Raw genomic sequence first — 14,016 nt, forward strand, 5'->3', positions numbered from 1 at the left:
GCTAACAGCAGCGCGCCAGCGGGGCCAGCGTTGCTTTCACGATGAGCCGCGGCCCAGGATGCGAAAGCAGGCGGTGCGACAAGCCTCAAGCGTGAGGTGCGAGACACTGCGACGCGCAAGCACCACGCACCATTCGTTCGTCCACGTTCCACTCCACCGCACCAAAGGGCTTCACAGCACACAGCGAGGGACCTTGATCCTTGTGTTGTTATTGGTATTGAGAAGGAAATACCTCCTTGTTCACACGCGGCGACAGAACAACACTTAGCCGACTTGAAATGGGTTTACTTTGCGAAAAAACAAAACTTGCCGGCAGAATCGTGCGTGAGTCTGTCCAAAACCGCGCGCACACCCACCGCACACCGCGACAATGAACAGCCCCCGCTTCAGCTGCACTTCTGACGAGAGTTTGCTCGGGAACGGTACGGCGCTGTGCTTGCTGCTCGCCACCACCACGTCACATGTATCGCCTCGCTTTGCTTACCTGTACGCCTCACTCGTGCAGCTGGTGGAGACACACTCATGGGCGCGTGTGGCGCTCAACCTTTACTCACAGGGGGCTGACAAGGTGGTGTCGAGAGCACGCCGCCTGCACCCCTCGATATACGCCTTCGCCGTGCCAGGCTTCAAGACTCTGTTCTGGAAGCGGGTGCTAACCACGGCAGCCGTCCAACCCTTCTCGCACATCATGTGCATCGACGACGATATGCGAGTCGCTCCCGGCCAATTCCAGCTCGTACCGCTGCTGCGACTGCAGGCCACGATCGGCGTGCCGCTCATCGCCCCTGCGCCCATTGGAGCAGGTAACGGCATGCACCCTGCGACCGCAGAGCGCCTTCCCCAACTCATGTATGAGTCCAGACAGAAGGCAGACGAACATTGTTCCGTGCGGACTGAGCCGTTTGTCGAGATTAAGGCGCCCCTCTTCAGCCGCGATGCATGGGTGGTCGTGCATGAGCACGCGCTATCAAAGATAGACGATCGCAGCCACACTGGCCCGGGTCTCGATCAAGTGTGGTGCGGCCTTCTAGAGCATCGAATCTTCGGCCACGTGTGCCACATGAAGCCCATGGTAACCAACGGCACGTGCTGGCGCCAGCTGGGTGGCGCGTGCGCCTATTCTTACATCACCCCGATGCGACACGACAACTTCATATCTCTCGATGCTGACTTTGGGCGAAACAAGAATGACCGGGCCGCGCGCAGGAAGGCGCTGACGTACGATCCAGATCGCATGCAAAGGGCGATGATGCGCACACGATTGATGACCTACCGCTGGTTGATGCCAAGCTGGCGGCCAGCACGAACGCGGCTGACAAGACCGGAGGGCAATGCACATCTTTCAGGCTGCTGGCAAATGTCCGATCTTTGGGCGGCGCTGGTTGGCAACGGGGGGGGTAACGGGAGCAGTGGCGAGAGGCTGCTGTGGCAGTGGGATCGCGAGGTGCATGAGAGAATGCATGCTGAGGCGATTGCCGCAATTCCACCGCGAAAAGACAACAAGACCGTCAGAGTTTGGTGGTCTGGGAATTCAGCCGAGGCCCAGGAAAGGAGGTTTTCGTGGTTCTCGTGGGTAGTGAACAACGCCTTCCGATGGAAGGGCAAGGCGCGCGTTCGCAAGCTGCTTGGAGACTAGGGCTGGACGCGACCCGCGACACGTAGGCCGTGGCACCGCACGAGCCCGCCCGGACCATCCGCGAGCGTCGTGCACTCGCCCGACAAGGGCGCCTTCCCGTGCCGATGCTCGGGATCGGGCGTGGGCGATCTGTACAGCCTCCGTACACGCTCCGCCTGCCAGTTCACAGTTGGGAGAGAGAGAGTCGTCTCTAACGGCAATCCCGCTTCTGCGAAGCAGCCAGCACGCGAGCTTGTCAACATACAGCGTGATCGGCCAGCACACAGGCAAAAGGGGCTCACCGACAAACGGTCTCACCTTCCTGAACGCGACACCCACGGACGGGTCAGCTCACCAACGAAAGCACCTCGTTGCGTGAAAAACGCGATGACGAAAGCGGCACGCCGTGCATTGAGAGTCGTTCCGAGGAGGCGCGGGCAAGGAACATAGCAAGCGAACCTTTGACATAATATATGTATATAACATATCCCACGAAAAAAAGAACGTTTTCAGTATCCCACTGACACCACGTCTACTCAGAGGTCGTTGCCTCTTTGTCGCATAGCACGCCCACAGAGAGAATTTTACAAGCAAACTCCCTCGCACGACGACACTGGGCACGGGACTGGCGCGCACTGGCACTAACACAGGTACACCAGAAAGAAAGAATTTTACAATCGCCGACACTGGGCACGGACTGGCGCGCACTGGCCTGAGCCCTGGCCTCGACACCTCGACACCAAACCTCGACACCGACTCGACACCTCGACACCCCCATGCCAACTCGACCAACTCGACACCCCTCGACACCCCTCGACACCATCTAGGCTGGTACCACGCTCGCCGGTGTCAAGGTGCCAAACTCGACACCTCGACACACCTCGACACACCTCGACACCCCTCGACACCCCTCGACACCCCTCGACACCCCTCGACACCTCTGATGATCCTAACACTTCAGAGACGTAGACCCATTGGAGTCACAGAGTTAGAAAATCAGGGTTGCAGCAGCAATCAAACTTGGCTGGCAGTACTTTCATCCCTCAGTTGCAGCCTCTCAAAAGTTCTAGCTCAAGTTGCAGCTCAGTTGCACCCCTGCAATGACCAATGTAGCAACCATGGCAGTACTCAGGTAGCCCTCAGGTGCTGCACAGCACCTTGTACAGTGGCAATGAATCCTCACACCAGTGAGCTTGTGCCATGAGTGCGGACCTGTGGTCCACATGCGCTTTGTGCACCGGCGACGCTGCAATGGCGACGCTGGCAGCGGCGGCGACGCTGCTGCGATGGGGTACTGTAGCCCTTAGCTGCTGGACAGCACCTTGTGCAGTGGCAATGTCCACTGACTCATGGCACCAGCCTTGTGAAAGGAGCGCTGTGGTCAGTTGCGCTTTGTGCGCCGGCGACGCTGCAGGGGCGACGACGCTGCAGCGGCGACGCTGCTGCATGGGGTGTGCTGTAGCCTTAGGTGTGCTGCGCCTGCACAGCACCTTGTGCAGTGGCAATGACTCCTGGCACTAGTGAGCTTGATGTCCTCAAATGTCCACAGAGTATACTGGTTGTGCTCACAGGTTGTGCTACATCAACAGGGGTGCAACTGAGAGGCTGCAACTAAGGGATGAAACAGCTTTGCAGCTGCAGCCCAAGTTTTGTTGGGCTGCAACTGCATCCTGCCGGCACCTTGGATACCTCGACACCTTAGTAACTAAGCCTTAGACGCTAAACACCTTGACAACACTCGACACCCGCTCGACACGCTCGACACGCTCGACACGCTCGACACCCTCGACACCCTCGACACCCCTCGACACCCCTCGACACTGGCAAGCATGGTATCAGCCTCGACAGGCCTCGACAGGCCTCGACAGGCCTCGACAGCAGCTCGACACCCTCGACACCGGGCCTCGACACCTCGACACCAAGGGCTCAGGCACTGGCACTAACACAGGTACGCCAAGAAAATAGAAGGATGGGAGGCAGAAAGGGCGCGCACCCGCGCCCTTGTCGTGTCCGTGTGCTGTGAGCGAGGCTCGCGCTTAATAATTCTTTTTGCAAAAGCCTCAGCCTGCCTGGAGCTTGGAGCAGCGGTGCAGCAGCTCTGCGACACGGGCGCGGGCTCCTACCTCATGGCGCTGTGGGCTCGGCGGCACTAGAGGGAGGGGCCAGGGGACCATACCCCCCACCCCTGTGGATGAAGTAGATACCGCACCCCGCCAAAAGTCCGAACCCGGCTGTCAGTGGGCTTGGGATAGACGGCCGCGCAACCATGTCGGCGGAGAGCAAGGCCCTTCTGGCTCAGGAGAGCGACGCCGAGCCGCTGGCGGAGCGGAGCGAGGTGGACGGGGAGGAGGTGGTGCCCGCCACGTGGGAGAGCGTCAAGGCGCTGCCTGCGCTCCAAACACCCGACCACGGCACGCTCATCTGCGAGCGTCTCGTCGGGACCAGTGTCGTCGGCATCATCATCGCCTTCTGCGTCGGCTGCGTGATGCTGACAACCACGGACGTCCCCGAGGCGTCGGCTCCCAAGGCGTCGATGTGCCGCAGAATCATCTACCTCGAGGCCGCGATCGCACTGTACTGCCTGTTCACGCTGCAGTACGGCAGCCGCGGGGTGCTGCAGCGCTCCCCGCAGGCGTGCTTCCCTCTCCCGCCCGCAGTGGCGGACCGGCTCCGCGCCGCGCTGCGCCGCTCCTCGACGGGCGACGTCGAGGAGCCGAGGTGCTCCTGCGCTAGATGTCCGGCACCCACCTGCTGCGCCGCTCTCTCTCTCTCTCCCCTCTCTCTCTCTCTCTCTCTCTCTCTCTCTCTCTCTCTCTCTCTCTCTCTCTCTCTCTCTTTCTCTTTCACTCCCTCTCTCGCGCTCTCTCCCTCTCCCTCTCTCGCTCTCTCCCTCCCTCTCTCTCTCACCGCGCTGCCCCGCTCTCTCTGTCCGCAGGCCGCCCAGCCTCAGCGCCGCAATGGAGATGGCCGTCGAGGGGCTGCACAACGTGACCGACCCGGACCCGGACGGGTGTGCCGCCCCTGCCGGCCGCGCCCTCCCCACCCCGAGAGTCGCCCTCACCCTCGACCCCCCTCCTCAGGCGCGGCGTCTATTGCGTGCGCTGCCTGCTCTGGCAGCAAACAGCCGAGACACAAGCCGAGATCTGGCCGAGATACAGCGCTGCCTGCTCAGGCGGCTAGCAGCAGCAGCAGCAGCGGCGGCGGCGGCGGCGGCAGCAGCGCCAGCAGCAGCAGCAGCAGCAGCAGCAGCAGCGACAGCAGCAGCAGCGGCAGCAGCGCCAGCAGCGCCAGCAGCAGCAGCAGCAGCAGCGGCGGCAGCAGTTGAACCTCAAAAGTCCGAAACCGAAGCCCCAAACGACCGAAGCGGCTGCTCGCCAGGCGACCTGCGGACGGCCACCACTGCTCCACCTGCCAGCGGTGCGCGCAAGATCTCCTGCAAGATCTCGCCTGACCTCCCACCACGTCTCGCCTCATCTCGATCGAGATCTCGTCTGATCTCCCTTCGAGATCTCCCTCAGGTGCGTGCCGGAGTTCGACCACCACTGCGGTGTCCTCGGCTGCTGCGTGCACGGCACCGAGATGCAGCCGAGATGCGGCCGAGAGGCGGCCGAGAGGCAGCCGAGAGGCAGCCGAGAGGCAGCCGAGAGGCAGCCCGAGAGGCAGCCCGAGAGGCAGCCCGAGAGGCAGCCCGAGAGGCAGCCCGAGAGGCAGCCCGAGAGGCAGCCCGAGAGGCAGCCCGAGAGGCAGCCCGAGAGGCAGCCCGAGAGGCAGCCCGAGAGGCAGCCCGAGAGGCAGCCCGAGAGATCGCCGAGGTATCGCCGAGAGATCGCCGAGAGATCGCCGAGAGATCGCCGAGAGGTCGCCGAGAGGTCGCTGCGTGCACGGCTCCGCCGCACGGCACGTGCCAGGGGCGGAGCTCTTCTGGGGGCCGTCCCGCGCCGCCTGCATGCCCGCGCCTCACCGCCTCGCCGCCTCACCGCCTTGCCGCCTTGCCGCCTCACCGCCTTGCCGCAGGCTCCGCCACGCGCGGCAACATGTGCCAGTTCTGCACGCTGCTCGCCCTGGCGGCCGTGGGCTTCCTCAGCGCAATGGGCGGCCAGCCTGTAGCTGCGCAATCCAGAGCCCTCCCCCCTCCCCGGAGGCACTCTCGAAAGACGCGTGCTCCCTGGGGTGCGACGCCTCTCGACGCCGCGCGGCTCCCTTGAGCACGCGGCGCGACGAGGCCGTACCCTCGCCCCCCCAGCCGCCCCCTGCTCATCCGCCATCACCCAACGTGCGCGCGCGCGTGTGTGAGGGGGGGTGGGGGTCGGGGGGGGAGGTCCCTGGCTGCGACCCGAGATCCTCCGAGGTCAAGCCGAGATCTGCCGAGATCCGCCGAGGGGTCAACCCGAGGCCCGCCGAGGCTGTAGGCGTCGGGGTCGCCATGGCGGGGGACCACCCCTACCGCCCCGCCCGCTACTCGCGCCGCACCCGACCGCCGCACGGTACCCCTCCTCCTCTTCCAACCCGCCGAACCCCCCCCCCCCCCCCTCCCTCTCCCCTCCCACAGGCCTCTCGAGCCACCTCTCCTCCTCGCCTCGCCGCTACTCCTCCTCCTCCTCCTCCTCGAGAGCACGGCGAGACACAGCCGAGACGCAGCCGAGACACGAGCCGAGACACAGCCGAGATCTCGCCGGAGACGCAGCCGAGACGCACCCGAGACACACCCGAGACACGGCCGAGAGACATAGTGAGATTCTACCCCACTCCTCCTGCTCGACGCACCGGCTGCCTTCCCCCCCCCCCCCCCTCCCCCGCCCGCCACAGGCGAGCCTCCGCCGCCCACCGGCCGAGCCTCGCCCAGCTCGCGGCAAACGCGAGACCGCCCGCCCGCCACGCTGCCAGAGGCGGCCGAGGGCCCGAGCACGAACTTTCTCGGGACCGTCCTCTAGGCGACCGTCCACCGCGCGCTCAAGGGCCCGCCGCCGCCAAAGCCGCCGCCAAAGCCGCGGCCGGTCGCGCACGCCAGCGCGGCCGGCAAGCTGGTGTGATCCAGGCGGCGGCGCTCATGTGTGATCGAGGCTGCGCAGGCAGCCGCTGCCGCCCCCACCGCCGGCTTCCCCTTTCTTGCCCAAAGGGACGCGGCATTGTATTCGCGGCATCTGCCACACGCAGCCCGATATTCGCCGCTCTTTCGCACATTCAGTGCTCAGGCCCGCGGCTTAGCGCAATGCTCCGTTTTTCATCTCGCCGCGGCGCGACTCTCTTCGCTGCTCACCCCCGTTTCCAATATCTCGCGTCGAAAATTGTGAACATAGCGTTGCACCCTAGTGAGTCTGTCGGTAAGCGCGGGTTAGCGCGGGTTAGTGCTCACTAACCCGGCACGCGCACGGGTCAGTCTCAGAATGGGTTACCATAACCCGGCACTAACCCGCTGCCCGGCACACTATCTCACTAACCCAGCGCTAAAAAAAAATTTTGCTTTAATCCAAAGTACTCGGCACAGTGCTATCCCCTACCCCCCCCCCCCCCCCCCGTCCTCTCCGGACTAGACATGTGCGCTACATTGCCTAGGGGTGGGGTGGTGGGGCCTATTGGGGCATAATGGCTTGTTGTAGTGGATATGAGTTGTGGGCGTGTCTCGCTGGCTTTCGCCAGCCTTTGCAGGCATCCTAAGTTCGGCAGCTCAGCCTCCTCTGCGCCAGGGATCGCGCGGGGCGCAGCACGCCCTGTGTCGTCTGCGCGAGATCCTAGTCCCTGGTTCACCGAGGCGCCCCCTACAGGGAGTCAGCTCAGCCGCGTTCCTTGTAGTGTGATGCCTTTAAGTCTTTAGGTGTTTGTTGTGCTAGCTTGTGAGGCCTTGACAAACTTGATCTCTCGTGCGTGAGTCGTCGCCTCTTCTGTGGTGAGGTGGTCGAGTCCCACTCTCCTTAGTTCTTCATTCACTCGCCTGCTCAGTCGTAGTCTGCCGTAGTAGTCAATCGTCCCCATGGGTTCTACTTTGTCGCTTATTTCTTTCATGGTCGAATCGCTGACTCGGTCGCTCTTGCGTCTTATTCGTCGGAGCCTAGTTCTGGCCTCCCCCGAGTACCCTTGCATGTTTCTCACTAATAGGTTCAAGACCGCCTTCCAGGTTTGTCCGGGTTTGATGTCTTCTTCTTCGTAGAAGGAGACTATTATTTGGTTCCACATGTGTAGATGAAGTGCGTTGTGGACCTCAGGCGTGTCCGCCGAGGTTCCGATGATGGTGAGTAGTCTCGGCGGAGGTATGCTCAGTGACTCTCCTTGTGCAAAGACCGCCCGGACGACCGGGCACTCGTCGAGGTGTCTCAGCGTTTCAGAGGTTCTGTTACAGAGCCTGCACCTCGTGTGTGTTGTGGTGTCTAGTCCGTACGCCTTGAGCTGTTTCCGGAGGACCAGCCTCCTGTTGAGAATATATCTACAATAGTTGTCGGTGATTGTAGGCGGGACCAGAGTGCTGTGTATCGCTCTTGCAGCGTTAATCCATTCTTGAGGGTGGACTATTTTGTTGCTTGTCTCCACTCTGAGGCGGAATCTTGACGAGCTGTCGTGCGGTCGGTCGGGTCGCTGAACTCGTGCCCTGGAGTCTTTTCCTAACCCAGCGCTAACCCGCAGCGCTAACCCGTGCGGCTGGGGGGGCATACGTCAGCATGGGTTTGCGCCGGGTTAGGGGTGGGCTAGGGCCGGGTTAGAGTGCAGTGCACCCCCCGGGTTAGAGAGCTGGTTGGCGAGATGAAACGGCTGCGGCGGGGCGTAATAGGCATGTTGTTGGTAACTTGTTCAAGTTACTTGGAATCGCCCGCATTTGTGTATGAACAAACTTGCCGCGCATCGGAGACGTGCACCGCCGCTAGTCAACTTGCTTCCTTCGCCGTCGGATGCGGAGATGGAGCCCTAGTTGTGCCGGGTTAGTGCCGCGGGGTTAGCGTCGGGTTATGGTAACCCGTTCTGACCCGAGCTGACCCTTGCCGGGTTAGTGTGGCTTAACCCGGTGTGAAACCCACGCTAACCCTGCGCTTAGTACCGACAGACTCAACTCGAGTAAATTTAAAAAAAACCGCGCGAACGTAACAAACGCGCTCCTGGCTTGGAGCCTTGGAGCTCTTGCTTCCTCTCCCGCTGTGTTTGGCTCCTCGCCATGTCGCTCGCCCGCTCCAAAGGACTCTCGCCCGACAAGCTCTCGTGCGATCCGGCCTACTTCGAGCTCGAGAAAGTCGGCGGAGCCTTCAACCCGATGGCAGAGAGCCAGCGTGAAAACGGTATCCAGCAGCGGGTGCTCCCTGAGAACGTCTACACCGCAGCCATCGTCGCCTGGCTCAACAACGAGAGCGCATCCGAGGCGGCGATCGGCGCCGCGTTCTTTACTGCGCCGCCAGTCGCCCTCACAATCTTCCTCCAAGTGACGCTGACTTACTACCTCCAAGTCGGTGTCAAGGACTACGATGGAGACCTCGAAGCGGTGTGCTTGACCGACCACAGAATGCTGCTGTATACGGGCCTCTCCGCCTTCGTCGGCCTCTCGCTCGGCAATCTCTACACCATCCTCGAGGCCCACAACTGGCTGCAAATGTTTGGGTCGTGTGAGCGGCACGAGGAGCTAATGCTCCAAAAGTACCTTCTCAAGCCAACGCCGCAAGCGCCCACCGGCACCGGCAAGGAGGAGAGCGGCAAGGAGGAGTCGTCTGTCTACCCTGACTGTGTGGATGAGGCGATGGACGGCGTGGCGCGGAGCATGGAGGGTGGTCTCGGTGAGGCGATGGGGACCGACGACATGCGCGGCGTGTGTCGCCCTCAGAGCGGCATCACTCCGTGCGCACGCGCGAGCTTCTACGCATTCCTGCTTCTGCCCTGGGCCGCGGTGACGGTGGGGGTCCTCTTTGCCGGCTCGGGCTCCGTGCTGCGGTCGGGCAACCGCTTCGACCTCGTGCCGACTGCGAGGCGGCACCGGCGGCAGGGGCGGGAACTCCGTCTCCTCACGCAGATTATGTGAACAGGTGCTCAACTGCGTGGCGGCCATCTTTGTGCTCGAGCTCGGCGAGGTCACCTACGCGCTGCTGCTGCCGCGCACCATCAAGAACTCGACGGCAGGGCTGCCGCCTCTCAACCGGGTGGGCAGCGAGGGCGGGGCGGTGGCGTCGGCCTTGCGCAAGTACGGCACGCTCTTCTTCTTCTGGATCGTCATCGCCGCCACCGCCGTCGTCGACGTCCCCCTCTACTACTTCTGGTGCAATTGGTCGGTCGACTGAGCGCGAGCCGCGCGGGCGCGTGCTAGGAGTTGGGGTCGTCCACCCGGGCCCGTGTGTGGCGCTCTGAGACGGCTCTGTGTTGCTTTCAAGGTAAAGGGTACCCCGTATGCCCCGGCGCGAACCTCTCCGGCCGGGTTCAATTCTTTGTTGACCGCCCCAAATCTAAATAAGTAAAGTGGGACGGACCACACACATGGATCCGACCCCGTGTGTCCCCGCCCTCTGCACGATCTTGGTGTGTGTGTATAAGGCACTAATAGACCCACTAACGACTAGGGTGGACGAGGACGTTTTAGATTTGTTTCACACAGCAGGTGGTGTGTAAAGTCTAAAATTCATAGATCATACCTTACGGTACTTGAGTTCTTCTACGCTAGTGTGTGCGCGCGCGTGTGAACTCTGCAACCTCTCTGAGATGAACGGCCTGTCGCTGCGCCTGCTGGTGCTGCTGCCGCGCAGGGGTTCTACAATAGTAAAGAAAAGCCGCCCGTCCGCTTGTCCGGCGGCTGGTAGTACACCGTCCCGAGCAAATGCGTCGTGCCGTCGACCGTCAGCAGAAGCTTGGGGCGCTCGGTGTAGTAGCTGACGTTTGCCAGCGAGCCGTTGGAGGCGACATACTGGCGGGTGAGATTGAAGCAGCCCTCGAGGGCGTAGGCACCGTTGCAGCCGGCCATGTGCATGTCGGACCATGTGATTCCGTCAGGGGACGTGCATGGGAGTGGGGAGTTGCAACTGAATGCAAATCTTACTGTATGAAGGGGACGTGGATGGGTTGATGGGGGATCGGGGGGGGGGCGGGTGGAGGAGGATGGCGCCCCGGGTGAGGCGGGGGGTGGGAGCTCGGGGGGCGGGCGGCGATCTCAGGCGAAGGCCTAAAATCGCTACCCAACGCGGCCAAAGGATGTCCACCTCGAGAACCTCGAGAGAGGCCTAAAAAAGAAAAAAATGTATTACTGCATGGGGTGCTCTTGGTGCTGTGGATGAGGTTGCGCCGAAAGCGGCGAAAGGAAACGAATATGAGCAGAACGCAGGTGTGTATTCTTTTTGCTTGGGGCGGCCAGCATGCTGAAATTCTGGAAAAACCTGACCGGCCCCTGCGGTGCCCCTACCTACCTACCTACCTACCCTACTTGGGAAACTAAAAAAGAAATCACGGTATGGGTGAAGGTGGGGTACTATACCAACTAAAGTGATGGCTGGTGGTACTCTCCTGCAATCACAGTCCTTCCTGTGACATGGCAGGCCACTATCAAGCCCTACAAGCACCAGATCACCCACTTGGGGAGGGTTGACGTCGTGATTTTCGCCGAAAATTTCTTTTTTTGCTGTGAAATTCCGGCGTGAAGAGAGGGGAAAACCCAAAGGAAGGGCCCAGACCTACCCTACCTACCCCGGCATGCTGGCCGCCCCAAGCAAAAAGGAACGGGGCGAGCCCCCTCCAACCCACCCGCGCTAGGTCTCGGGGGACGAAGGGGTCACACCCGACGACCTCGGGAACTAACTAGCCGGGGCAGTCGGAGAAGTGGCAACTCCGTGCACTGACGGTCGGCCGTCAGAAAACACGCCTCCGTGGCTCGGGTTACACCAATCCTCGCTACCCAACGCGGCCAAAGGATATCCACCTCGAGAACCTCGAGAATACACACCTGCAGGACGTCGAATAAAAATAGCGACCCTCTTCTGCTGCTTTGCCGCCCTCGCTTCCCGCTCCTCAAAACCAGACCTCAATGCACAAGCGCAAGAGCCGCGGAACGCTGCTCGCCTCCGCCGGCCTCGCCGGCGAGCCTGCCCGATCTCCGCCTGGCGGCAGTGCCGCGCCGGCCGCGCCTGCGTCTGCCGCCTCCCCCGCCAAGCGCCCGAGGCCGCTCCCGATGCTGGCGGAACCGACTGCGCGGGGCGTGCCGCTGGCGGGCGGCGGAGGCGGCCGCATGGCCAAGAACTTCATCAACGACGCGCGCCATCCGTTCATCATCGTGCAGGACAAGTCGGGCCGGTACAAGCCGCTCTTCCACGAGTTCCGCCCCAAGGACGGCTTCTCGACGGTGCCGATGCTGATGCACGGCCACCCCGACGACACGCCCGGCGGCCACCTCATCATGTCCGAGTACGACGTGCACGTGCGCAAGCAGAAGGAGAAGCGCAAGGCAGCGCGCGCGGCCTGCGGCGACGACGAACTGCCGCGCAGGGAGCAGCGGCCAGAGAGGCCGGAGCGCGGCGGGCGGCAGGGAGGCGGCGGCGGCGCCTCGTCGAGCCAGGCGGGGCAGGGGGTATGGGCAGAGATCGACGAGGAGATCCGGAAGATCGGGCTGATGCGCAAGGCGCGCGAGAAGGCGCAGGCGGAGGAGGCGGAGCGCGAGCGGCTGCGGGCAGACGCGCGCGCAGGCCCGCCGCCGCCGCCGCCGCCGCCGCCGCCGCCGCCGCCGCCGCCGCCGCCGCTGCCGCCGCCGGCCGAGCCCGCGGGCAGTGGGCGGCGCAGTGACCGGCGCACGCGGGCGGTCGCTCGGCTGGGAGGCGCCTCGGACGTGCCCGTGCCGAGCGAGCGGGTCGACGAGCATGAGGACCACCCGCGCCAGAGGCTCGACGCACAGCTGCGGCGGACGGAGAAGACGGAGCAGCCGCACGAGTTGCAGGCGCAGCAGGCGCAGCAGGGGCTGCAAGCGCAGCAGGGGCTGCAGGGGCTGCAGGACTGCCCTCGCCACGGGGAGGACCAGCCGCCCTCGAGGCCGAGGCGGACGCCCGCGCCACCTCCGCCGCCGCCGCCCGCGCCGCCCGCCTCGGCCTGCAAATCCGCGCCGCAGCAAAGGGCGCCCGGCTCAGTCGGAGAGAGGGGCGGGGCGGCGGCCGTGCCCCCGCGGTCGGCGACGTCGCGAGCGCGCCAGCCGACTGCGCGGTTCGAGGCGGGGCCGGCGCCGCCGCCGTCCGAGCTGCGCAAGAGGCAGCGCGAGGAGCCGCGAGTCGAGGCGCGGGGGGCGGCGGGGGTGGGCGGGGCGGGTTGGGCGGGCGGGGCTGGCGGGGCGGGCGCAGGGTTGGGCGAGGGGGCGGCCGAGGGGGTGGCTGCGCCGCCCTCTGCTCCCGCGCCCGTGCAGAGCGGCGTCGGAGAGCGCGAGCGGCGGCAGCGCAAGGCGCCGTCGCGCTGGGCCGCCGACCCGCTCTCTGTCCTCAACCTCGGGGGGAGGCTGTCTGAGCTTGAGCAAGCCCGCGCCAGGGGCGCCACAGCGCCTCCGCCGCCCGCCTCCGAGTCCTCGCCGGCGGCCAGTCGCTTCCCCGCCCTGGCCCCGACCCCGCTGGTGCCGCAGCAACTTTGCGCACCGGCCGACGCCGCCGCGGCGACGGCTGAGCTGGCGTCGGCGACGAAGGCGCCGGCGCCAGCGGGTTCGAGCCTCCTCCCTCGCTGCTCGAAGCGCGGCTCGCAGCCTGTGGTGCGGTTCGAGGCGGGGCCGGCGCCGCCGCCGTCCGAGCTGCGCAAGAGGCAGCGCGAGGAGCCGCGAGTCAAGGCGCGGGGGGCGGCGGGGACGGGCGGGGCGGGTTGGGCGGGCGAGGCGGACGAGGCGGACGAGGCGGACGAGGCGGACGAGGCGGACGAGGCGGACGAGCGCCAAGGAGGGGGTAAGGTGGGAGAGGGGTTGGGCGAGGGGGCGGCGGCAGCAGGCTCGGCTGCGAGCGCGGGACACTCGGTGGCCAGCTTGGGCCAGGCGCTGCTCGACCGAGAGGCGCAGGAGGAGGCGGCGAAGGAGGCGGCGGCGCAGGCTGCCCACGACGAGGCGGCCAAAGAGGAGGCGCCGCCCTCTGCTCCCGCGCCCGTGCAGAGCGGCGTCGGAGAGCGCGAGCGGCGGCAGCGCAAGGCGCCGTCGCGCTGGGCCGCCGACCCGCTCTCTGTCCTCAACCTCGGGGGGAGGCTGTCTGAGCTTGAGCAAGCCCGCGCCAACGTGTGACACGCCCGTCGATGGTAGCGAGTGAGCCGCGCGCCTGCTCCGCCGCCGCCAGTCACGTGTGCGGGTCTGCGGGGCAGCGGTGAGCACACACTTGCCACTTGGCTCTTGCGAGGCCCGAGGTCGCGGCATGCGGGGGGCTCGGCGGCGTGGCAGCCGCGTGGTCCCGACGCGAGACAGAGTCGGGAGGGGGCGCTCGAGCTCTCAGTCTCACTAACTCGCAGAG

The 14,016-nt window shown here is 64.5% G+C and overlaps 2 protein-coding genes across 2 annotated transcripts; both read left to right on the plus strand.

Moving 5' to 3' along the window:
* Positions 1 to 8,753: 8,753 nt before the first annotated feature.
* On the plus strand, positions 8,754 to 9,971 carry EMIHUDRAFT_467341 (hypothetical protein; the record flags this gene model as incomplete). The annotated part of the gene is made up of 2 exons (XM_005788246.1): positions 8,754 to 9,539; positions 9,610 to 9,971. 2 exons carry the CDS (start codon positions 8,754 to 8,756, stop codon positions 9,859 to 9,861), a joined length of 1,038 nt encoding a protein of 345 aa, XP_005788303.1. The 3' UTR covers positions 9,862 to 9,971.
* A 1,617-nt stretch (positions 9,972 to 11,588) lies between these two features.
* Positions 11,589 to 13,793, plus strand: EMIHUDRAFT_227199 (hypothetical protein; the record flags this gene model as incomplete). Its single annotated transcript, XM_005788247.1, has 3 exons — positions 11,589 to 12,128; positions 12,948 to 13,148; positions 13,494 to 13,793. The coding sequence occupies 3 exons, from the start codon at positions 11,589 to 11,591 to the stop codon at positions 13,791 to 13,793; spliced, it is 1,041 nt and encodes a 346-aa protein (XP_005788304.1).
* Positions 13,794 to 14,016: the final 223 nt, after the last annotated feature.

The sequence above is a fragment of the Emiliania huxleyi genome, assembly GCF_000372725.1.
Source record: "Emiliania huxleyi CCMP1516 chromosome Unknown EMIHUscaffold_137, whole genome shotgun sequence".
NCBI classification, from domain to species: Eukaryota; Haptophyta; order Isochrysidales; family Noelaerhabdaceae; genus Emiliania; species Emiliania huxleyi.